Source organism: Lutra lutra, chromosome 1, assembly GCF_902655055.1.
Source record: "Lutra lutra chromosome 1, mLutLut1.2, whole genome shotgun sequence".
Taxonomy (NCBI): domain Eukaryota; kingdom Metazoa; phylum Chordata; class Mammalia; order Carnivora; family Mustelidae; genus Lutra; species Lutra lutra.
The window spans coordinates 122,806,676-122,832,965 of record NC_062278.1 but is presented as its reverse complement, the minus strand read 5'-3'; the positions used below and the strand labels follow the sequence as shown (position 1 = coordinate 122,832,965).

At 39.1% G+C, this 26,290-nt stretch overlaps 1 protein-coding gene across 6 annotated transcripts in view; it reads left to right on the top strand.

Moving 5' to 3' along the window:
* SEC22A (SEC22 homolog A, vesicle trafficking protein) overlaps positions 1–26,290 on the top strand; it is a 74,738-nt gene that overhangs the window by 33,454 nt on the left and 14,994 nt on the right. For all 6 annotated transcript variants that reach the window (XM_047735271.1, XM_047735277.1, XM_047735260.1 and 3 more), the window contains exon 5: positions 7,796–7,911. In XM_047735271.1, the coding sequence (XP_047591227.1) occupies positions 7,796–7,911 (116 nt within the window). The remainder of the gene's footprint in view (positions 1–7,795; positions 7,912–26,290) is intronic.

Here is a 26,290-nt window from a genome sequence, read left to right as displayed (position 1 = left end):
ATTTGACAGACATTACTCTTCAGGCCTTTTTCTCTGTTAGAGAGAAAGACTGTTAGACTATCTTACATTTGGTTTCTTGACTGTTTCTCTTTCGGACCTTTTGACCCCTCCCCACACAGTCTAGCATGAATATTTTCTCTAATTTTCTGAAGTCTACAGATGTTCTGCTGTCTGTCATGGGTCAATATGTTAAGTTAAACACTAGGTCCTACTTTTACCTTTTTTATTTTCTTTTTAAAACATTTTATCATAGAGAAATTTCAAACAGCTACAAAGTAAACGGAATAGTGTAATGAACTTTCATGTACCTGTCACCCAGTTATAATAACTATATCAGCATCTTGCCATTCTTATTTTTTCTGTATCCCCACCCACTATCTACTCATCTAGTTGATAATTTACTTCTGTGGTTTTCTTTTCTTTCTTTCTTTCTTTCTTTCTTTCTTTCTTTCTTTTTTTTTTTTTTTAAGATTTTATTTCTTGGAGAGACCAAGGTAGCAAGAGAGAGCACAAATGGGGAGGAGAGGGAAAAGCAGGTTCCCCATGGAGCAGGGAACCTGACTTGGGGCTCAGTCCCAGGACCAAGGATTGTGACTTGAGCCAAAGGCAGACACTTAACTAACTAAGCCACCCAGGCACACCCGTGGTTCTTTCTTTTTTAAGGAAAATTTGCACATATTAACATCTTTGCTGTATGATTTAGACACATGGATACATTTTTATAAACCACTTTTTAAAAGTATAGATTTTATTACTATTCAGGTATGGTAAGGCCAACAGATCAGGAGACAGCTGCCACTGAAAAGGTAGTTTGTTATACTCAGATCCCAAGAGAAGGGTTCACGCAACTCCACCCAGGCCCATGTGGGGAAGTGTAGGTGTTGGTCCAGAGGTGAGGGAGTGGGAGGAAAATATGAGCAAGAGCCTTTATTGTGCTTTCCCTAGGAAGGAACTGGAGAAGCAGGCTAAGCAGGTTTAGATTGGCTAGCTTGAGTACTTATGGCACTCTCTGGGATAGAGGGCTGTCCTTTGTTGTCTGATACCTGACCCTGGGGTGATTCGGGCAGGGGGATAGTGGCCCTGAGTGTGAGAGCCCCACAGAGGCGGTAAAGTGTGTGTGGACTTTGGGTTAGGGGATTTGATTTTGAAAAGCTCTCTTGCAGGTGAGTTGTTTGCTATCTCTGGGAATTAGATAGCCCTAAGGGCTGCCCTCCAGGGTCAGCAAGGCTCCAAGATATCAAAGCATCAAAATACAAAATATAAGAAAAAAAAAAACGAATACATATCCCTATCACGATATAGAATATTTCTATCTCCCTGGGAAGTTCTTTCATGTCTCTTCCCAATCTCCATCCCACCTCCAGACAACTATTGTTCTAATCTTTTACACTCTAGTTCTTTTTGTTTGTTGTAGAACTTTATAGAAACAAGATTATATAGTGTACTCTTGTGTTCGTCCTCTTTTAGTACTACATCATATGTTGTAGGTCTCTGTAATTTGATCCTTTTTATTGCTGAGTAGCAGTCACTGAATGAACATGCCACATTCTGCCCATTCTCCTACTGATGGACATTAGCTTATTTCCAGTTTGGGGTTATAAAGCTTCTACAGATATTTGTCTTTTGTTAACATGTTTTCATTTCTTTTTTTTTTTTTTAAGATTTTATTTATTTATTTGACAGACAGAGATCACAAGTAGGCAGAGAGGCAGGCAGAGAGAGAGGGGGAAGTAGGCTCCTTGCTGAGCAGAGAGCCCGATGTGGGGCTCAATCCCAGGACCCTAGGATCATGACCTGAGCCAAAGGCAGAGGCTTTAACCAACTGAACCATCCAGGTGCCCCAACATTTTTCATTTCTTTTGAGTAAATACTAGCAGTGGAATTTACCAAATCAAAAGTGAGGTACATGTTTGACACTTTGAGAAATGGCCGGTTTTCTGAAGTAGTTGTACCATTTTACATTTTCATAAGCAGTGTATGAGAGTTTCAATTGCCCTACATTCTCATCAACATTTACTGTTGCTAATCTTTTTAATTTTATTATTCTGCTTTTATTTTTAAAAACTTCACAAAACTCTAAATTCAGTACATTTTTCTGTCTCTTTAACACCTTTATTTTTAGGATAAACACTAGATTAATCAGCCTTTTTCCACCTATGTGATTTTATAGACAATTTGTCAGTTGGCTGAGAATGGTACTCTATTTGCCCATGAGGCAAATAAATTTTCTAATCTCTCTCTCTCTCCCTCTCTCCCACACACACATGCCAATAAGTAAGATACAAGATAGAATGTGATACATGTTCCCAAAGAGATAAACAGAGATAAATGGAAGTACCACTTTCAGGCCCCAGGGCCTTGAACAACAAACAGGGTTTTGACAGGTAATGATGTAAGAAAGGGCCTCACTGGTGAAAAGAATGGTGTGTTTTTAATACCATACAATTAGTTTCAGTCATAATTTAGTAATCAGTTATCATTTAGATGGAATGGACCTGAAATTTCTCTCATATGTTCTAAAATCTGTTTCTCCAGATATTTAGGGCATCATTGAATGACTGTACCTCCTGAACTTCGTTCTTGCCCAAAGCGTAGGCACTGTGGTATTATGAGGAGGTTGAAGGTTAGAATACTACCATCATTTTGAATCTTCATAATGCTTCTTCTGCTATTCTCTTTCATCATTTTCCCTTTCTTTTGACTCTTCTGATTCCTCTACACTGAATTTTTTCATTCTACCTATAAATGTATTTAAATCTCCCTCCTCCACCACATTACAGGGGAAAAATTATTGTTTCTCAGTCCTAGTCTATCTGTCACGCTGTCATCTTGGTTTTCTTTAGAGGCAGTAGCATTCACTTACTGCTTCTCTCTCTTACCATCAATAGTTATGTAGCCTCTTGCAGTCTAAATTTTGCCTTCACTCTTGTGAAATTGTTTTTATAAAGGGTCAACAACCATCTTTTAGTCAATAAATCTAATTTTTTTTTTTTTTTTCATTTTGAGTTCAAATTGTCTTTGGCTTGTCCACAGGCATTGTTATCCATATCTTTCTTCTGGATGGCCTCCACTTTCTAGGCTTCTGAGGCTCTTTCCTCCTCTTGTTCTCCTAAATCTGTCTTCCTGACTCCTCGTCCTCCCTGCAAAGGTACTGTTTACCAAAGATTTGCCCAGGATTTGCCCTTGGGCTACTTCTTTCTCTAGTAATCTCATCCCAGCCCTTCCTTTCAGATACAAACCACATCTGTTTCTCCAGTTCTGCTACTCTTTCATTGCTTATTAAACATGTCTCATTATCACTACAAGTTTGATATGTTTAAAATGTCTCCATTCTCAGGGCACCTGGGTGGCTCAATCATTAAGTGTCTGCCTTCAGCTCAGGTCATGATCCCAAGATTCTGGGATCAAGCCTGCATCAGGCTCCCTGCTCAGCAGGAAGCCTGTTTCTCCCTCTCCCACTCCCCCTGCTTGTGTTCCTTCTCTCGCTGTGTCTCTCGCGGTCAAATAAATAAATAGAATCTTTTTTTTTTTTTAAGATTTTATTTATTTATTTGACAGAGAGAGATCCCAAGTAGGCAGAGAGGCAGGCAGAGAGAGCGGGGAGCAGGCTCCCTGCTGAGCAGAGAGCCCGATGCGATGCGGGGCTTGATCCCAGGACCCTGGGATCATGACCTGAGCCGAAAGAAAAGGCTTTAACCCACTGAGCCACCCAGGCGCCCCTAAATAGAATCTTTAAAAAAAAAAAAAATCTCCGTTCTTGATCAAAGCTGAGTTTCTTCCAGCGTCTTTGTTGGTAGCACCATTAACTTTCTAATTACCCACACTTAAAATCTTGACATTTAAAAAAATTTTTTTCCCTTTTGTTTCCCATATCTAACTAGTTGCCATGTCTAGTAGTTTTAACCCCTGTGATATCACTCACCTCTTTCTTCTTTATTCCTGCTGTCACTGTCCAAATTCAGGCCCTCTTATCAGCCAGTCTTTTGCAATGAATCCCTAAGGTATATTTGTGGAAATAGCATGGGCTTTGCTTTGCAGTCTTACAGACCCAAGTGCTAATTGTGAAGATGACACTTAACTAGCTATCTGACTTACAGCAAATTATTTAGCCTCCATTGACAGATGAAAAAATTCAGGAACTGAGAAGTTAGTCATTCCTGCCTTATGAAGTACCTCATTTTGAAGGATAAGTGGGACAAAGTGTACCTACTAAGAAAGCACTGAGAAAATATTGTCTTCCTGCTTTTAATCTCCTTACAGCCCATTGATAGATTAATATTCCTTAAGCATAGCATTAACCATATTGGTCTCTTGCTCTTCAGTGTTTCCCCATTGTCTAACTTGTTCATAATTTTTAGTCTAGTATTTACAACTATCTATTAATTTGCTTCAACCCCCCTTTTTTACCTTCTTTCTTCCTCTCTTCATAAATATCCTTTTAAGCCAAACAGAACCAGTAATAGTGCCCAGTGGCAGAGTGGTTAAGAACATGAGGTCTAGTGTCAGGCTACCTGGGTTTAAATCCCCCATTCATTTACTTACTTTGGGCAAATTATCTAATCCCCCCAACCTTAGTTTCATCTAAAAAAAATAAGGATAATTCTAGTACCTACTGCAGTGGGTTCCTGGAGGGGTGACATGAGATCATGTATATAAGCACTTGTGCCTGGTACATTGAGAACAGACACTATTCGTAGGATTGGCAGAGATGGTTGTAGTTGTTGTTGTTCATGCTCTTATTTGCATCTCATTTCCACCTCCGTGCTCACATTCTCTTCTGCAGCAGTGCAGTTTTTCCCATTCGTGCCTGTCTAAATTTTATCCATCTTTAAAGATCTTCCTTGGTTTTCTTACCATTGCTGTATCACCACCTTCTCCCTAGTTATCTTTCCTCTTCAGAATTCCTTTTTTCTTTTATTTATTTTTTTAAAAAGATTCATTTATTTGACAGAGAGAGCAAAAGGAGCAGGGCAGGGGGAAGCATACTCCTCATTGAGCAGGGAGCCCAGTGCAGGACCTGATCCCAGGAACCTGGTATCATGATCTGAGCCAAAGACAGATGCTTAATGGACTGAGCCACCCAGCTCTCCTCCTCTTCAGAATCTAACTCTTTTAGTTTAGAATGCTTATTACTTTCACAGGCTTATCCGGTTTTTTTTTTTTTTCCCTTCAAAAGACTAGAAGTATCTTGAGGGCAGGTTATGCAAATCATTTATTGTATTTTCTAAAGCTTGACATCTTACACAGAATTATGCTAAAAAGTATTTGCTGAGTAAATACTTAATTCCCTATAAGCAATAGCTCTCTGGTTCCAAAAGATTTACTTCTTTAGGAACTTGTCTAAACTTCATTAATTACTGGTTCATAAAAAATTTAATTTTGTGAAAATGCCATTATTGGGCTCAAAGAGGCTAAGTAAAGAAATGGTGTTGTAGCAAAAGATAATAATAGCAAAAACAAAACAAAAATTGACCAGGTAACACTTTTTTGGATTCAGTAACTTTTTTCCCCACATTGCCTCTCATTTGTTACTGTTCCAAATCCACTTTAACCTAATAGTACCTATCATGGTGCCAGATTGAAGTGTCAAGTAAGCATTTGTGGATAACAATAAATCTAAAATTTGTTTTACTGAAATAGAAAGTAGCAGATATCGTATAATACATTAAAATGTGATTAAATATCTTGTTCAGTTGTTGACATGACAAATTGTCCTTAGGGAGTATCACCCTCGTGTTGTATGCAGATGGAGTTTTCTCTTGGTAACCATTTCCACAGGTCCTAGGGAAGGAAATAGGGTGGGAGTGGGTGAATCTCCACTTGAGAATTTCTTTCCCACAGTGATTGCGCACAGCTCCAGCCTCTCCTGCAGTATAATACATGTGCTGTCTTTGTTAAAAGAGAATTGTCATTTGCTTTTATGCTTTTAAAAATATTTCTGTTCATTTTGAAATAATTTTAATAATAACAAATGGTATATTATAATTATAAAGAGTGCTGGAAGGCCAAGAGATAAATATTAGAAAATTTATATAGTCCTATTATTTATTTCTTAAACATTGATCAACACATTAAAATGGTAATATTTTCCCATTCAAGAATGGCTATACGGGGTGCCTGGGTGGCTCAGTGGGTTAAAGCCTCTGCCTTCGGCTCAGGTCATGATCCCGGAGTCCCGGGATCGAGCCCCGCATCGGGTTCCCTGCTCAGCGGGGAGCCTGCTTCCCTCTCTCTCTCTCTGCCTGCCTCTCTGCCTACTTGTGATCTCTGTCTGTCAAATAAATAAATAAAATCTTTTAAAAAAAAAAAGAATGGTAAACAGCTAATATATTTTAGTTATAATACAGAATATTATTTGTTTTTTTTTGGTAAGGTAAACTTGTATATTTCAGAAGTACGATTTATATAATCTGTTTAGTTGTCCGGTATTATGCTTGAGGCCCATATTAAGGATTTCTTTTTTTTTTTTTTATTAGAAGCCAGCTTTCCCTTACTCCTGAGAGAGGGTTTGGGGAAGGATGGACCAGGAATACAAAACATGACTAATTGGTAGACTAGTTGGAAAGATTTTTAAATTGTGAGGGTTTTTTTCCTCTACTACTATAAAACTTGGTATTAATACTTCACAGAGATATTTAATTTTTTATTTTCATATTAAAATCTCAAGGAAATTGATTGAGAGACCCAGCAATCAGCTTGGGCACAGAAGAAACTTCAGGAACTTTTTCCCATCTTAGCATTTTCTGCTGAACTTGAGGAACAAATAATTTCCTGTGATATGTGGGGTTTTGTGTTTCTGTGAACTGTTTAGGGAAGCTTTTCTGCTGTAATGGCTGAATATAAGTTGCAAAGATTTAAGCCTTTCTTTATATTAAAGTTCCACCCCATTAACTTCATTGTTAGCGCTTTTACACTTCAGTGATTTAAATAAAATGACCTAACTGTAGTTCTCTTGTTCTCTTTTTCTCTGTCTCCTTTTCCAGGTCTAGATGATTATGTATTTAGTTTTGTATTTTTCTTTAGACTCAGTTGTTTATTAAGCCCAGGATGATGATAAAGTGAAACTGTTGTATAACTAAATTTCTTACATTGCTGAAACCCTGACAGATAAGGAGATGCATTTGTGAAGTTGAAGTGGTCACTTGCTTTTTTAGCTAGTGTTTTATCATTTGTAGTGGTCTTCAAGTGGTCCTCAGGGATCAAGAACTTCATAGCCGTAAGACTTTCTATTGTGAAGTTCAGATTGGTGATTATATAGGAGCTTTCACCTATATCCCGTGATATTTATAGACCTGGAACCCAAATAAGGGAGACTTTTGCTTTAAAAAAGCAAGCTGTGTTTGTTCTTAAAAATGTTATTTAAGCATTTTCAGAAAAAGTAGGAATTACGCAATGATCTTTCAGGTGAACTCACCTTTGCAAATACTTGCAACTCTTTGCAAATGGTAAACCTATTTAGGCAGTAAGGTTTTTGGTTTTGTTTTTGTTTTTTACATGATACGCTGCCAGATGTGAGCGCTTCTTAGCCTATATACCCGAAGTGCACGTTAGAGGTCTGTTAAAAATATAGAGAAAAAGAAGTTAATTGATTTTGAGTTCAGGGCAGTGAAGCTATCATGTTGTCAGACATTTTGCATTAAAAAAAATTTAACTACTAATATGTTAATAAATAAATTTATGAAGATTAATCCATGTTTGACCCATTTAAATTGAGCAGTGAATTTCATTTTACGTAAGTTTAGGTATTGGCATAGAATAATGGTGTTCATTTCTAACCATTTCTTTTATTTTCCAGCTCACCAGCGACTGGAACCAGCAACTCTGTCAGGGATTGTGGCATTTATCCTCAGTCTTTTATGTGGAGCTCTGAATTTAATTCGAGGTTTTCATGCCATAGAGAGTCTTTTGCAGGTACTGTACTGTTTTTGCAATTTCAGGTAACTTTGCCTGTTGATTCTACTTGTAACTCGATTTGTTTTTTTGTTTGTTTGTTTGTTTGTTTGTTTTTTTTAAAGATTTTATTTATTTATTTGACAGACAGAGATCACAAGGAGGCAGAGAGGCAGGCAGAGAGAGAGAGGAGGAAGCAAGCTCCCTGCTGAGCAGAGAGCCCAATGCGGGACTCGATCCCGGGACCCCAAGATCATGACCTGAGCTGAAGGCAAAGGCTTAACCCACTGAACCACCCAGGCGCCCCTGTAACTCGATTTGAATTGATTTGGGTGTAGTACAATTTATGGTGCTTGCTCAGATTCTGTATTCTTTTTTTTTTTTTTTAAAGATTTTATTTATTTATTTGACAGAGAGAAATCACAAGTAGGCAGAGAGGCAGGCAGAGAGAGAGGAGGAAGCAGGCTCCCTGCTGAGCAGAAAGCCCGATGTTGGGCTCGAACCCAGGACCTGGGATCATGACCTGAGCCGAAGGCAGCGGCTTAACCCACTGAGCCACCCAGGCGCCCCTCAGATTCTGTATTCTTTACGCCTGCCCTAGTCTCCCCTTCCTTTAAGAACAGTGATTTCTAGTTGGCTTCCTTGACTCAGTGCATATTAATTATTTACTCCACAGGAGGCACTATTTATAGGTACTCTTGGGACACCAAGGTTATGTCTGACATGAGTGCTGCTGTCTCGGAGCCTAGGGTTGAATTGGGAGGGGGAAAACAGCACATGAACGATTGCCAAGTACATAGAGTTCGGAAGAGGAGCAGTCATTTTAAGTCAGGATAGGAGAAAGGCTTTGTGGAGGAGGAATGAGCTGGACCTAGAAGGATCTGAGTGGATAGAGAGGAATGGAAGAATAAGGGGGTATTTATGGGCAGGTTTTTGTCCTACTTCTATGTATTTCAACCTTGTTATCTGTTCTTTTTCCTTTTTGTTGGTGACTACCTGAAACCACTATTTTTTTCAGATATTGCAACTATTTTGTTTTCCAGTGGAGTTTTTTCTAGAGACTATGGCTATCAGAATATATTAACTTTTTCTCTTTTTGTAAACTTTTTGAAACTTCTTTCTTTAAGTTTAGCACATTTCAGACTGGACAGTTTTCCTTACCTTTGTTTATCCTCACTTCTCTAAAGATTTTTTTTTTTTTTTACACTTCCACATGTGAATTAGTTCTCTGTTTTTGGCCAGCATTAAGCTCAGAATACCATTCGTAAAAAACCACTTAATACACCTTATATTCTTTTTAAAAATTGCTTGTTAATTTGCGGAACACTCAGAGTACCACTCTGAGTACCGTCCAAAAGTCCTCTGCCATATGGAGCCAGTAGCAGAGGACATCAGAGGTTCCAGGCAGCTGAGCTGTCCCTTGAGTGGGAAGGGGGTGCTTCTCATGACTTTCCAATTCTTTTTTCAACTGTCATGAACCCTCAGGTAAAGCTCCTCTTCCCTAGCAGGCACAGGACAGATGGCTACTCTCCTTTGGTGTTCCTGCCCTTGCTTCGTAGCCAGGTCAGTTTTATTCCAGTGGGAGTTCAGTTTTGAGCCAGTAAGACAACCTGCCAAAAAGAAAAAAAGGCAATTTGGAGAAAGCTGACTAAAAAGTTAATAAATAAGATACCTCTTCCTTTTTTTTTTTTTTTTTTTTTAAATAGTTGATGTAGTGGAAAGAATAGTAGTATAGGTGCGTGAAGAGTAGATTTTTGTTTGTGGAGGAAAGAGAGAAAGGGTTGGCTACAGCTCAGCTCCTGATTAGCTCTGTGACCTTAAATAGCTCACTTTACTTTCTGGTCCTCACCTTCATTACTTATGAAATGAAGGAGATCTCGTGAGTATTTCTCAAAGTATGGGGCATATTTAGCACTAGTTGCACAGTAGATGACTTTAGGTGGTAGAGGGATAAATATTTTTAACTTTAGGAGTCATATTTTTAGTGTATGTCAGTGTGTAGCATCTGTATTTGGTAAGATTAACAATGGAGAGGGACGCCTGGGTGGCTCAATCGGTTAAGCCACTGCCTTCGGCTCAGGTCGTGATCCCAGGGTTCTGGGATCAAATCCCACATTGGGCTCTTTGCTTGGTAGGGAGCCTGTTTCTCTCTCTGCCTCTACCGGCCACTCTGCCTGCTTGTGTGTGCTCTCTTTCTCTCTCTCTGTCTCTGATAAATAAATAAATAAAATATTTTAAAAAGAGATTAATGTTGGAGATAAAATTTTCCTTTTAAGATTAATTTTCATAATTTTATGGAATTTATTAAGTAAATAATGGTATAATTTAGAGTTGGCAAAAATTGTGAAGATAGTTTTCTGTGGTTAAAATTCTTGGATTGTTTGAAATTGTCAAATTGATAAAGAAGGGGAGGAAGCAGATCTGGGTAGAGAAAAGTTTTTGCGCTACAGAGGCTTATCATCCTTGACCCAGAAGACAGTGTCTAAGTGTGGAACTGGGGGCTTAGACCCCCATTATTTTTAAGTTAAAAGTCAGACAAGGCTATTGTATCTCACACACACAAAAAAAAAATAGTTTCTTTCAGGCACTCAGAAGATATCTTATCCCTCATCTTCCTGGACTGATTCTTTCCTTCTCCCTCCTCTGATTCACAACTTCAGAACTAAGGAAAATAGTATAAACTAAGGTTTTCATGCTCTTGAGCTGCTACAGCTGGCTGATGACTGCCTTGATCCCTGAGTGTTTCATGTTTTCCCTTTGTGCGGTAATATCTTTGCCCCCTGCAGTTGTTGTTTAGCTTTCTGAAGAACAATAATCTGATTAAACTGATGACCACTTACATGTAACTGACTGATGGCTCTGAGATTTCTCAGCCTGTCCACATATAAAAAAGACATTACAGATCAATGTAACTCATGAACACAGATGGAAAACTCCTCAGCAAGATATTAACAGATTGAATCCAATGGTATATAAAAAGAATTACATGCCACAGACAAATGGGATTTATTCCAGGTATGCAAGGCTGGTGCAGCATTCAACGTCAAAGTAATCCATCACATCAGTAGGCTAAAGAAGAAAAATCATATGATCATGTCTGTGGATTCAGAAAAAGTGTTTGACTCAAAATCCAGTACCTGTTCATGAACTCACCACAAACTAAGAATAAAGGGAAGCTTCCTCAGTTTGATAAAGAACATCTGCAGAAATCCTACAGTTTTTACCATACTTGATGAGAAACTAGATGGTTCTTCCCTAAGATCAGGACAAGACAAGGATGTCCCCTCTAACCATTCACATTCAACATTGTACTGGGAAACCTAGGTAATGCAGTAAGACAAGAAAACAGAAGGCATAAAGATTGGGAAAGAAGGAATATGACACTGTCTTTATTCACAGATGTTTTGATAGTCTATGTAGAAAATCCCAAAGAATTGACAAATTCTTGGAACTCATGAATGATTATACTACAGTTGCGGGATCCAAAGTTAATATATAAAAATCAGGGGCGCCTGAGTGGCTCAGTAGGTTAAGCCTCTGCCTTCGGCTCAGGTCATGATCCCAGGGTCCTGGGATCAAGCCCCACATTGGGCTCTCTGCTCCGTGGAGAGCCTGCTTTCTCCTCTGTCTCTGCCTGCCTCTCTGCCTACTTGTGATCTCTCTCTGTCAAATAAATAAATAAAATCTTAAAAAAAAAAATATATATATATATATATATAAATCAATTACTTTATATCAGTAAGGAACAATTGAAATTTGAAATTTAAAAAACAATATATAATTTATATTGGCATACCCAAAAATGAGGTACTCAAGTATAAATCTAACAAAACAGGGGCGCCTGGGTGGCTCAGTGGGTTAAGCCGCTGCCTTCGGCTCAGGTCATGATCTCAGGGTCCTGGGATCAAGCCCCGCATCGGGCTCTCTGCTCAGCAGGGAGCCTGCTTCCTCCTCTCTCTCTGCCTGCCTCTCTGCCTGCTTGTGATCTCTCTGTCAAATAAATAAATAAAATATTTCAAAAAAAACATATACAAGATCTATATGAGAAAAACTAAAACTCTGTAAGAGAAAGAAGATTTAAATAAATGGAGAGACATTCCATGTTCACGAGTGGGAAGATTCAATATTGTTAAGTTGTTAGTTCTTCCCAGCTTGATCTGTAGATTCAACACAACACCAAACAAAATCAATATTTTATAGATATTGACTAAATGATCCTATGTGGAAAGGCAAAAGACTCGGAATAGCCAACACGATACTGAGGAAAATGAAATCAAAGCACTGACACTACTCAACTTTGAGACTTACTATTTTTTTTTTTAAGATTTTATTTACTTATTTGACAGAGAGTGCACACACAAGCAGAAGGAACCACAGGCAGAGGGGTAGGGAGAAGCAGAATCCCCACTGAGCAAGGAGTCCAGAGCGGGGCTCCATCCCAGGACCCTGGGATCATGACCTGAGCCGAAGACAGATGCTTAACCGACTGAGCCGCCCAGGCGCTCCTTCAAGACTTACTCTTAAGCTGTCACAATTAAGACACTGTGACATTGGCAAAATAATAGACAGATGGATCAGTAGAACAGAATAGAGAGCCCAGAAATACACCCATACAAGTACAGTCAATTGATTTTTGACGAAGGAACAAAAACAATTCAGTGGAGGAAGAAAAGTCTTTTCATTAAATGGTGCTGGAATAGCTAGACATCCACAAGCAAAAAAGTAATTTTAGACACAGATTTTATACCTTTAATTAAAAAAAAAAACACTGAACTCAAAATGGATCTCAGACCTAAATGTAAGATATAAAACTTAGAAAAGATAACAGGAGAAAACCGAGATGACCTTGGATATGGTGATGACTTTTTAGATACAAAACCAAAAATATGATCCATGAAAGTTTAAAAACTTTTGGTCTGTGAGGGACATTAAGAGATTGATAAGCCACAGACTAGGAGAAAATATTTGCAGAACGCGTCTGACCAAGGGCGTGTGTCCGAAACACACAAAGAACTCTTAAAACTCAAGAAACCAAATAATGCAATTAAAAATTGGGCAAAAGAATGGAACAGACACCCCACCGAAGTAGATATACAGATGGCAAATAAACACATGAAAAGATGTCTAACATCATACGTCACTAGGGAATTGCAGATTAAAACAACAATAAGATAGCACTAAACACCTAGATTGGCAAAATCCAAAACATTGACAAAACCAAACGTTAGGATATGCAACAATGCGAACTCTTCATTCACTGCCGGTGGACGTGCAAAATGGCACAGTCACATTAGAAGATAGTGTGGCTGTCTCACAAAGCTAAACAGAGCCTTACTGTAGGATCCAGCCATCATGCTCTGAGGTCTATTAACCCAAAAGAATAGAAAACTTGTGCCCACATAAAAACCTGCATATGAATGTTTATATCTGCTTTACTTACAATTTCAAAAAACTAGAAGCAACTCAGATATCCTTCAAAAGGTGAAAGAATAAACTGTGGCAGTCTGTACAATGGGGTATTAACTCAGAAAAAGAAATGAATTCTCAAGCCACAGAAAGGCATAGCTAAACCTTAAATGCACATTACTTAATGAAAGAAGTCTGAGAAACCCACATACTTACATGACTGCAACTGTATGACATCCTAGGAAAGGTAAAAAGATCAGTGGTTGCCAGGGGTTTGGAGGGAGGTAGGAAGGGATGAGTAGTTGGGTTATGGGATTTTTAGGGCAGTGAAAGTCTTCAGTAGTTACTATAAGGGTGGTTATGTCATTATACATTTGTCAAAACCCAAAGGATGTACAACACAAAGAGTGAACCCTAATGTAAACTATGGACTTTAGTTAATGATAATGTGTCACTGTTGGCTCATTTGTTGTAACAAATGTACCACATTAATGTAAGATGTTAATAATGAGGAAACTGTGAACAGGTAAAGAGCCAGTTATATGGGAACTTTTTGTAGTACACACACTGCTTAATTTTCCGTCAGCCTGTTCTAAAGATAAAATACTATTAATTTAAACACACACACACACACATACCACACAGCAACATTAAAACAAAGACCAGGAAGGGAGGAGCAGTCTTTGGGCTTTGATTTTTCATTACGTGTGGCTCCACTTAACAGTTAAAGTATAGCCTGTTGTACCCAGCCGCCTCTTAGAAAATGGTGGATTGGCTTTCTCTTCTCATAGAGGCGCTGAGCCTTCCCGTTCACACAGGCCAGGAGGGGATGTCAGTGTCCTAGCCAGGGTGGAACCTGGGTCTAGAAATGTGATTCATGTTTTAGGTCAGATGTACAGTTTTGTGCCCTCTGAGAATAGTGGCCATTTTGAGACAGGCAATGGAGAGCCCCCCGACCCTATACCCACTCATCCTTCTCAGCTCAGCCCCAAATACCCCCGCGAAAGATGGACAGGGAAAATAATATCCTTTAATTTGTATAAAGAAACTCTGGAACAATGAGAGACTAAAACATGCAGTAGGAACTGGAAAGATGAGAAGCAGGGTAGGAATGACACTCTTCATAGTATATGCCTTATATATTATTTTTACTCTTTGAACCATATGAATATACTATTCAGATTTTAAGTAATAAAAATGAGTGTTTATCAGCACCTATTATTTAAGCATAAAAAAAAAAAAAAACTTCAGTTAACCCAACCTAGTAAGTAGATTTTCAAGTAATATTTCAGTAGAGTAAAGGTAAATATTTTTATGGGGGTTAAGGGAGCCTGAGCAATTTTCCTGAGTTTTTATAGTTTCTTACTGCCAATGTCTTAGAGTCCACAGTTTCCCTAGAAGCTTCAAGGTTTTTTGATTGTTTTAAATGGTTCCTTAAAATTGTGGTGCTAGAGTGTGAAGGACACATGGGGTAAATTACAAGTAGGGAAAAAGGGACTTTTCTATTCGTAGATCATTTATTATTTGGGAACTCAATGGATGCTTGTATCTTTGAGATGTGTATTTCTAATGCTTGATACAGAATTCTCTTTATCACTCTTGTCCTAGACTAAATTTATTCCAACAGTGTTTCCTTCTCATCTGATCCAAGAAACTGTAAATTGGTCCATATGGGATTTTTAGCTGACTGGAAACTGTGGACACCTGGTTACTTGGTTCCTTTAGGGTTGTTTTAAATTTTTGTTCTGTCATAGCCATCTGACATATTCCACATACACTCATCAATAATTGAGGTTTCTAAAACAGGGATGCTCAGAGAAGGGAATAAGGAAACAGAATACAAAGTTTGGGGGAATATTGTCCACAGGTAGTTTGTCACTCATAGGTAGTTTAAGAAGATTTTCCAGCAAATTCTTATCTCCTCACCTGAATGAGAATCATTGCTTTTGGAAATTCATTGGACTAAAAGTAGAGATTCGTATTATTTGAGTTATTGGGGATTTTATATCAGTATAGAAAATGCTTTGGTAAGTGACTGGTACTTGGCAATACTTTTCCATGTCTTGTTAGAAGAATAATGAAGGAGCACTGTGTAGCATTGGAAATATCTACCTTCTGAGGATTCTTTGTCCTAAAGGATGGAATGGACAGTAGGCAAAGAGAAGGAGAGAAAGGAATGCCAGATTGCAGAGGGCACTGTGATAAATTTAGAGGTTAACCAGAGTAGGATTAGGGGTACAAACTATATTAACTTCAACAAGTACATCCTTTCATCCCAAGTTAACCTAAAAACACATACAGAATTGTGGGCCTGAGGTCTCTTGCTTTTAATTTTCCCTCATTGGAGTCCATTTTATTATGATTCATGACTTGTATTGGATAAAAGGATTCTTTTTTTTTTTTTTAAGATTTTATTTGTTTTATTTGACAGAGATCACAAGTAGGCAGAGAGGCAGGCAGAGAGAGAGGAGGAAGCAGGCTCTCCACTGAGCAGAAAGCCCGATGCGGGGCTTGATCAAAAGGGTCCTTTTTAACGTCACTAGAGCCATTGAATTTAAGACATACTCTCAGCCTTCTCTGTGGTTCATCATGTATTTTGTGTTAGAAATAATCCCTAGAGTCATTGTAGATAATTTTTGGTGAGTAAAAGATCTTTTTGAGATGGTGTGCTGTGTAGACTCAAGTGCAAATTCCAGGACAGGGGACTTAAACTTACTTGTTTTGAAGTTGACTGTGGGGGAGTTACTGAAATCATGGTCGTCATAGAGGAGGCAGGAAGGCAGTACACAGAGTAAGTCGCCTCAGCATTTTTTTTTTTTTAAAGATTTTTTTAAAATTTATTTATTTGACAGAGAGATCACAAGTAGGCAGAGAGGCAGTCAGAGAGAGAGAGGAGGAAGCAGGCTCCCCGCCGAGCAGAGAGCCCGATGCGGGCCTCCATCCCAGGACCCTGGGACCATGACCTGAGCTGAAGGCAGAGGCTTTAACCCACTGAGCCACCCAGGCGCCCAGCATTTCTTTAATACTTGATTGAAGAGCCAAGGATTTATTTGGGGATCATATTTCTAGATCTAGCTGAAAATATGTGTTCTATTTCCTGAGTGTGAGCAGTACATTGATATTAAAGTTTACCTTCTTAAGGCCGTGAATTTTAACTCCTCTTTCTGAATGCGAAAAATGATTGCCACATTTATCTGCTAGTATGTAAGTTGGTGCCTGAGGCGCATTTCAATTTGAGAACCCACGTGAATCAACATTCCTATGTTGTTAACATTGTTTGAAGATTCAGCGTGTTTGTTTCTTCTAAATTAATAACTGCCTCTTACGGTAATAAGGAATTTATTTAAAAATATAGCACTGAAGCATTTCTTTGGAATGTAAGTTCAAACTGGGGAGGTTTAGAATGAGTACAGTTTTATTTTAAACTGGTAAATTTGATTTGGGGTTCAAGTAATGTGTAAATTAGATTATTTTCACTCATTTCCTAACTTTGTTCTGAGTTTAGAGATGTTAATAAGTTTATTGTGAATTGGCATCTTGTGAATATATAAGCTTTTATCACACAGGTTTATATTGCCTGTGTTCCTTTAACGATCAACCTTGAGACAATGATATTAATTAAGCTGGTACCAACCTAGAAATAATTTGCATGTGGTGCATTAGGAAAAAATTGAGGATTCTGATACAGCAGTAGAAATGCTGGCCTGGAATTCAGTCTACCTGGTCACGTCCGCCAGTAACCAGTGACCTTGAATGGGTTATTTTACCTTCTTGGATCTCATTTTCTTGTTCTGCAAGATGCAGATTTTGGAGAGGCTCAAGGACCACTTCAGTACTAGCATTCTAAGACTCTGATTCTGAAATTCTTTCTAATGGCTACTACAAAGCAGGAAATAATCAACTTTTATTCCTTGAGTTATTTCCCATAGATTGTTTTCTGCCTATTAAAGCTCAACAGAAGTTTTTGCCTTACTTATCTATGCCAAGATGCAGTGCTTACTTACAGGCTTTCAAAAGAACTAAAAGTATTTTTCCTGATTCTGTGCTCATTGTTAAAGAATAGAGGGGAAAAAGTATAAAGATAAAAATCATCTCCAAATTTTCTCTGTATTTATATACATATGCACGTACATACAAACATATACATATATACATAGACTTGTATAATGTCATATCCATTATATAAGTTTGTGTCCTTTTTTTCCACTTAAGATTAAAAAGGGAATATTTCCCAGTTATTACAAACAGTTTAATGGTATCATCCGAAAACATTGTGTGACTGTTATATAAAGCCTCTGTTTATCTCTTCATCCTCACCTTCAAAAAAAAATACTCTTTTCCTCTGTTAGTTTTCAAAGCAGTGTATTGGTATCCTAGCATTCCCCTAAAGGTGAAAGTGACATTTAAAAAAGTTTTTTATTTGAACTCCTTACATTCTGCCCCACACTGCTCTTGCCTTCAACCCTCTGTTGTCTTTCCCCACATACACACACTTCTGTCCCCACTCCGAGCCTCTGTCCCACCTTCCCTCAACTACTAGCTGTTCCCTCCCTTGCATTTCGTTTTCCTTTCTACTGGAGAGGATGCTCTTAGCTCATAAACATGCCATAGCTTGCCAGTCTTTAAAAACAAACGAACTTCTTGATGTAGATTCTCTTCTTGTTTTTGAAAGGATAAACTGTTGTTTGTTGTTCCCACTCCCTTCCCTCTATTCTCTTAGTCTCTTGTGATCTCTTTTCTGTCCTTAATTCTTTCAAATACTGACCATTAAGCTCTCTAGAATCCTTCCAGTTGCCAAATGCTGCAGCCACTCTTGAGGCCTTGTCTTCTGTGGCCTCTCTGCCTCACCTACATACTATTCAGGTTTTCTTTTTTTTTTTTTTTAAGATTTTATTTATTAATTTGACAGACAGAGATCACAAGTAGGCAGAGAGAGAGGAGGAAGCAGGCTCCCCACTGAGCAGAGAGCCCGATGTGGGGCTCGATCCCAGGACCCTAGGATCATGACCTGAGCTGAAGGCAGAGGCTTTAACCCACTGAGCCACCCAGGTGCCCTCAGGTTTTCTTTTTAATTTTTTAATTTTTTCAGCATAACAGTATTCATTATTTTTGCACCACACCCAGTGCTCCATGCAATCCGTGCCCTCTACAATACCCACCACCTGGTGCCCCCAACCTCCCACCCCCCACCCCTTCAAAATTCTCAGATCGTTTTTCAGAGTCCATAGTCTCTCATGGTTCACCTCCCCTTCCAATTTCCCTCAACTCCCTTCTCTCCATCTCCCCTTGTCCTCCATGCTATTTGTTATGCTCCACAAATAAGTGAAACCATATGATAATTGACTCTCTCTGCTTGACTTATTTCACTCAGCATAATCTCTTCCAGTCCCGTCCATGTTGCTACAAAACTTGGGTATTCATCCTTTCTTTTTTCTTTTTTTTTTTTTTTACAGCTTTATAAACATATATTTTTATCCCCAGGGGTACAGGTCTGCGAATTGCCAGGTTTACACACTTCGCAGCACTCACCATAGCACATACCCTCCCCAATATCCATAACCCCACTCCCCTCTCCCAACCCCCTCCCCCCATCAACCCTCAGTTTGTTTTGTGAGATTAAGAGTCACTTATGGTTTGTCTCCCTCCAATCCCATCTTGTTTCATTTACTCTTCTCCTACCCCCTCAACCCCCCATGTTGCATCTCCTCTCCCTCATATCAGGGAGATCATATGATAGTTGTCTTTCTCCGATTGACTTATTTCGCTAAGCATGATACCCTCTAGTTCCATCCACGTCGTCGCAAATGGCAAGATTTCATTTCTTTTGATGGCTGCATAGTATTCCATTGTGTATATATACCATATCTTCTTTATCCATTCGTCTGTTGATGGACATCTAGGTTCTTTCCATAGTTTGGCTATTGTAGACATTGCTGCTATAAACATTCGGGTGCACGTGCCCCTTCGGATCACTACGTTTGTATCTTTAGGGTAAGTACCCAGCAGTGCAATTGCAGGGTCATAGGGTAGTTCTATTTTCAACATTTTGAGGAACCTCCATGCTGTTTTCCAGAGTGGTTGCACCAGCTTGCATTCCCACCAACAGTATAGGAGGGTTCCCCTTTCTCCGCATCCTTGCCAGCATCTGTCATTTCCTGACTTGTTCATTTTAGCCATTCTGACTGGTGTGAGGTGATATCTCATGGTGGTTTTGATTTGTATTTCCCTGATGCCGAGTGATATGGAGCACTTTTTCATGTGTCTGTTGGCCATCTGGATGTCTTCTTTGCAGAAATGTCTGTTCATGTCCTCTGCCCATGTCTTGATTGGATTATTTGTCCTTTGGGTGTTGAGTTTGCTAAGTTCTTTATAGATTTTGGACACTAGCCCTTTATCTGATATGTCATTTGCAAATATCTTCTCCCATTCTGTCAGTTGTCTTTTGGTTTTGTTAACTGTTTCCTTTGCTGTGCAAAAGCTTTTTATCTTGATAAAATCCCAAAAGTTCATTTTTGCCCTTGCTTCCCTTGCCTTTGGCGATGTTCCTAGGAAGATGTTGCTGCGGCTGACGTCGAAGAGGTTGCTGCCTGTGTTCTCCTCGAGGATTTTGATGGATTCCTTTCTCACATTGAGATCCTTCATCCATTTTGAGTCTATTTTCGTGTGTGGTGTAAGGAAATGATCCAATTTCATTTTTCTGCATGTGGCTGTCCAATTTTCCCAACACCCTTTATTGAAGAGGCTGTCTTTTTTCCATTGGACATTCTTTCCTGCTTTGTCAAAGATGAGTTGACCATAGAGTTGAGGGTCTATTTCTGGGCTCTCTATTCTGTTCCATTGATCTATGTGTCTGTTTTTGTGCCAGTACCATGCTGTCTTGATGATGACAGCTTTGTAATAGAGCTTGAAGTCCGGAATTGTGATGCCACCAACTTTGGCTTTCTTTTTCAATATTGCTTTGGCTATTCGAGGTCTTTTCTGGTTCCATATAAATTTTAGGATTATTTGTTCCATTTCTTTGAAAAAAATGGATGGTACTTTGATAGGAATTGCATTAAATGTGTAGATTGCTTTAGGTAGCATAGACATTCTCACAATATTTATTGTGAGATATCCAATCCAGGAGCATGGAACATTTTTCCATTTCTTTGTGTCTTCCTCAATTTCTTTCATGAGTACTTTATAGTTTTCAGTGTATAGATTCTTAGTCTCTTTGGTTAGGTTTATTCCTAGGTATCTTATAGTTTTGGGTGCAATTGTAAATGGGATGGACTCCTTAATTTCTCTTTCTTCTGTCTTGTTGTTGGTGTAGAGAAATGCAACTGATTTCTGTGCATTGATTTTATATCCTGACACTTTACTGAATTCCTGTACAAGTTCTAGCAGTTTTGGAGTGGAGTCTTTTGGGTTTTCCACATATAGTATCATATCATCTGCAAAGAGTGATAGTTTGACTTCTTCTTTGCCAATTTGGATGCCTTTAATTTCCTTTTGTTGTCTGATTGCTGAGGCTAGGACTTCTAGTACTATGTTGAATAGCAGTGGTGATAACGGACATCCCTGCCGTGTTCCTGACCTTAGCGGAAAAGCTTTCAGTTTTTCCCCATTGAGAATGATATTTGCGGTGGGTTTTTCATAGATGGCTTTGATAATATTGAGGTATGTGCCTCAATATCCCTACACTTTGAAGAGTTTTGATCAGAAAGGGATGCTGTACTTTGTCAAATGCTTTTTCAGCATCTATGGAGAGTATCATATGGTTCTTGTTCTTTCTTTTATTAATGTGTTGTATCACATTGATTGATTTGCGGATGTTGAACCAACCTTGCAGCCCTGGAATAAATCCCACTTGGTCGTGTTGAATAATCCTTTTAATGTACTGTTGAATCCTATTGGCTAGTATTTTGGCGAGAATTTTTGCATCTGTGTTCATCAAGGATATTGGTCTGTAGTTCTCTTTTTTGTTGGGATCCTTGTCTGGTTTTGGGATCAAGGTGATGCTGGCCTCATAAAATGAGTTTGGAAGTTTTCCTTCTATTTCTATTCTTTGGAACAGTTTCAGGAGAATAGGAATTAGTTCTTCTTTAAATGTTTGGTAGAATTCCCCCGGGAAGCCGTCTGGCCCTGGGCTTTTGTTTGTTTGGAGATTTTTGATGACTGTTTCAATCTCCTTACTGGTTATGGGTCTGTTGAGGCTTTCTATTTCTTCCTGGTTCAGTTGTGGTAGTTTATATGTCTCTAGGAATGCATCCATTTCTTCCAGATTGTCAAATTTGTTGGCGTAGAGTTGCTCATAGTATGTTCTTATAATTGTCTGTATTTCTTTGGTGTTCGTTGTGATCTCTCCTCTTTCATTCATGATTTTATTTATTTGGGTCCTTTCTCTTTTCTTTTTGATAAGTCTGGCCAGGGGTTTATCAATCTTATTAATTCTTTCAAAGAACCAGCTCCTAGTTTCGTTGATTTGTTCTATTGTTTTTTTGGTTTCTATTTCATTGATTTCTGCTCTAATCTTTATGATTTCTCTTCTCCTGCTGGGTTTAGGGTTTCTTTCTTGTTCTTTCTCCAGCTCCTTTAGGTGTAGGGTTAGGTTGTGTACCTGAGATCTTTCTTGTTTCTTGAGAAAGGCTTGTACCGCTATATATTTTCCTCTCAGGACTGCCTTTGTTGTGTCCCACAGATTCTGAACCGTTGTGTTTTCATTATCATTTGTTTCCATAAATTTTTTCAATTCTTCTTTAATTTCCTGTTTGACCCATTCATTCTTTAGAAGGATGCTGTTTAGTCTCCATGTATTTGGGTTCTTTCCAAATTTCCTCTTGTGATTGAGTTCTAGCTTTAGAGCATTGTGGTCTGAAAATATGCAGGGAATGATCCCAATCTTTTGATACCGATTGAGACTTGATTTAGGACCAAGAATGTGATCTATTCTGAAGAATGTTCCATGTGCACTAGAGAAGAATGTGTATTCTGTTGCTTTGGGATGAAATGTTCTGAATATATCTGTGATGTCCATCTGGTCCAGTGTGTCATTTAAGGCCTTGATTTCCTTGTTGATCTTTTGCTTGGATGATCTGTCCATTTCAGTGAGGGGAGTGTTAAAATCCCCTACTATTATTGTATTCTTGTCGATGTGTTTCTTTGATTTTGTTATTAATTGGTTTATATAGTTGGCTGCTCCCACCTTAGGGGCATAGATATTTAAAATTGTTAGATCTTCTTGTTGGACAGTTCCTTTGAGTATGATAGAGTGTCCTTCCTCATCTCTTATTATAGTCTTTGGCTTAAAATCTAATTGATCTGATATAAGGATTGCCACTCCTGCTTTCTTCTGATGTCCATTAGCGTGGTAAATTCTTTTCCACCCCCTCACTTTAAACCTGGAGGTGTCTTCGGGTTTAAGATGAGTTTCTTTTAGGCAACATATAGATGGGTTTTGTTTTTTTATCCATTCTGATACCCTGTGTCTTTTGATTGGGGCATTTAGCCCATTAACATTCAGGGTAAGTATTGAGAGATATGAATTTAGTGCCATTGTATTGCCTGTAAGGTGACTGTTATTGTATATTGTCTCTGTTTCTTTCTGATCTACTACTTTTAGGGTCTCTCTTTGCTTAGAGGACCCCTTTCAATATTTCCTGTAGAGCTGGTTTGGTATTTGCAAATTCTTTCAGTTTTTGTTTGTCCTGGAAGCTTTTAATCTCTCCTTCTATTTTCAATGATAGCCTAGCTGGATATAGTATTCTTGGCTGCATGTTTTTCTCTTCTAGTACTCTGAATATATCATGCCAGCTCTTTCTGGCCTGCCAGGTCTCTGTGGATAAGTCTGCTGCCAATCTAATATTTTTACCATTGTACGTTACAGACTTCTTTTCCCGGGCTGCTTTCAGGATCTTTTCTTTGTCACTAAGACTTGTAAATTTTACTATTAGGTGACGGGGTGTGGACCTATTCTTATTGATTTTGAGGGGGGTTCTCTGAACCTCTTGAATTTTGATGCTTGTTCCCTTTGCCATATTGGGGAAATTCTCTCCAATAATTCTCTCCAATATACCTTCTGCTCCCCTCCCTGTTTCCTCTTCTTCTGGAATCCCAATTATTCTAATGTTGTTTCGTCTTATGGTGTCACTTATCTCTCGAATTCTCCCCTCGTGGTCCAGTACCTGTTTGTCCCTCTTTTGCTCAGCTTCTTTATTCTCTGTCATTTGGTCTTCTATATCACTAATTCTTTCTTCTGCCTCATTTATCCTAGCAGTGAGAGCCTCCATTTTTGATTGCACCTCATTAATAGCTTTTTTGATTTCAACTTGGTTAGATTTTAGTTCTTTTATTTCTCCAGAAAGGGCTTTTATATCTCCCGAGAGGGTTGCTTTAATATCTTCCATGCCTTTTTCAAGCCCGGCTAGAACCTTGAGAATCGTCATTCTGAACTCTATATCTGACATATTACCAATGTCTGTATTGATTAGGTCCCTAGCCTTTGGTACTGCCTCTTGTTCTTTTTTTTGTTGTGAATTTTTCCGCCTTGTCATTTTGTCCAGATAAGAGTTTATGAAGAAGCAAGTAAAATACTAAAAGGGTGGCAACAACCCCAGGAAAATATGCTTTAGCCAAATCAGAAGAGATCCCAAATTGTGAGGGGGGAGAAAGGGGATAAATAGGGGTTCAAAAAGAAAAAAAAAAAAAGAAACTATTTAAAAAAAGAAAGCCGATAAAGAAAAAATATAAAAAGAGGAAAAAATATATATATATATTAGATAAACTATTTAAAAAACGTTAAAAAAGAAAACGGTAAAAGTTAAAAAAATTTAGCCGAAGAAGAGAAAAAGAAAAAAAAATTGAAAAAGAAAAAAAAATTAAATTAACTGCAAGGCTAAAAAATCATGGGGAGAAAGCCATGAGTTCCGTGCTTTGCTTTCTTCTCCTCTGGAATTCCGCCACTCTCCTTGGTATTGAAACTGCACTCCTCGGTAGGTGAACTTGGTCCTGGCTGGGTTTCCCGTTGATCTTCTGGGGGAGGGGCCTGTTGTAGTGATTCTCAAGCGTCTTTGCCCCAGGTGGAGTTGCACCGCCCTTACCCCGGGGCCGCGCTGAGTAATCCGCTCGGGTTTGCTTTCGGGAGCTTTTGTTCCCTGATCGCTTTCCGTAGAGTTCCGGAGGACAGGAATGAAGATGGCGGCCTCCCGGTCTCCGGCCCAGAGGAGCCGAGAGCCCAGGGCCCCACTCCTCAGTGCGCCCTCAGAGAACAGCGCCCAATGACTCCCGTCACCCTGGCCTCCGGCCGCGCTCAGAGCTGACCGAGCCTGCGACCGGTTCAAGGCAACCCCGAGCTGAGAGTCACTCCTCGGCTCTGTCTCTGTAGCCGGCTTCCCCGCTCTAATACCAGTAAGCTCTGCGACACTGAGACACCCCCGATCCTTCTGCGACCCTGCGGGACCTGAGGCCGCGCTGACCCCGCCTGGGCTTCATCCCAGTTAAGCCTCTGGAGCGATGTCCCTCAGCGGAACAGACTTTTAAAAGTCCTGATTTTGCTCCGTTGCTCCGCCGCTCGCCGGGAGCCGGCCCCTCCCCCCGCGGTCTATCTTCCCGTCGCTTTGGATTCACTTCTCCACCAGTCCTACCTTTCAGATAGTGGTTGATTTTCTGTTTCTGGAATTGCTGTTCTTCTTCTCTTCAATCTCCCGTTGGATTTGTAGGTGTTTGCAATCTTTAGACAAGCTATTTAGCTGATCTCCCGCTACCCAAAGTAGTCTCAGCCTGCTACTTCTCCGCCATCTTGACTCCTCCCAGGTTTTCTTTTTAAAAGTAACTCTATTTAGGGGCGCCTGGGTGGCTCAGTGGGTTACGCCTCTGCCTTTGGCTCAGGTCATGATCTCAGGGTCCTGGGATCGAGTCCCACATCGGGCTCTCTGCTCAGCAGGGAGCCTGTTTCTTCCTCTCTCTCTGCCTGCCTCTCTGCCTACCTGTGATCTCTGTCAAATAAATAAATAAAATCTTAAAAAAAAAAAGAATTAAGACTTACATTTGATTGTCCTAGGCCTTCACTTAACAACTATTTAAATAGATGACTGAAGTAGGATCTCTAGAGCCAACTCTTTCCTGAAGCTGACTTAAATCTATGAAATATAATTATTTGGATGTCACATTGGCCCCTCCCAAATCACATGTCCAAAACGAACTCAGTTTTTTCTGCTCTCAAACCTACTCTTCCTCCTATATTCCCAACTTAGTGAATGCTATAATTCAAATGTTGCCTTAATAAGAAGGCTGGAGTCATCCTAGGCTCTTCCCTCTTTGAGACCGTATGTGCTGTTCCCTTAGCCTGGAATTCTCTCCCTACTTTGTCTACCTTTCTACTAGTTCGTTCTTCAAGACCCAGATTAAGCTTCACTTCCTTGACCTTTTGTTTCTCCATGCAGGTTTAGATGTGTCTCCAGTAGTCTCCTTTTATACCCTGTACACACACCTGCCCCATCAATTATCACTTTAAGTGGGAATTGTTGGTTAATGTATCTGCCTTCTTAATCAGAAAGTAAGCTCCTTGAGTTCATATGGATTTAGTTGTCCTCTGTTCTAGGTCTAGTAATATAATACCTGGCCTGTAGGTGTTTAATTAATATTTATTGAATGGAAAATACAATGGAAAATACATAGACAATCTTTGGCAAATAGAAATAGATTTTTTTAAGCTCAGCTCAACCTGGCATGCACTTATTGAATTCCTGCTATATGCAGTTTGATGCAAGTAGTAAGATTGATTTTCTGCCTTGAAGGAAGGTTAGGGGGGTGGGATAAATGGGTGAAGTGGGGGTCAAAGGGTACAAACTTCCAGTTATAAACTAAGTTATGGGGGTATAACATCAACATGGTGACTATAGTCAGTAATATTGCATTGTATATTGAAAGGAGATAAAAGAACTTAAGTTCTCATCACAAGAAAAAGTTTGTAACTTTGTATGGTGACAGATGATAACTAGATTTATTGTGATCATTT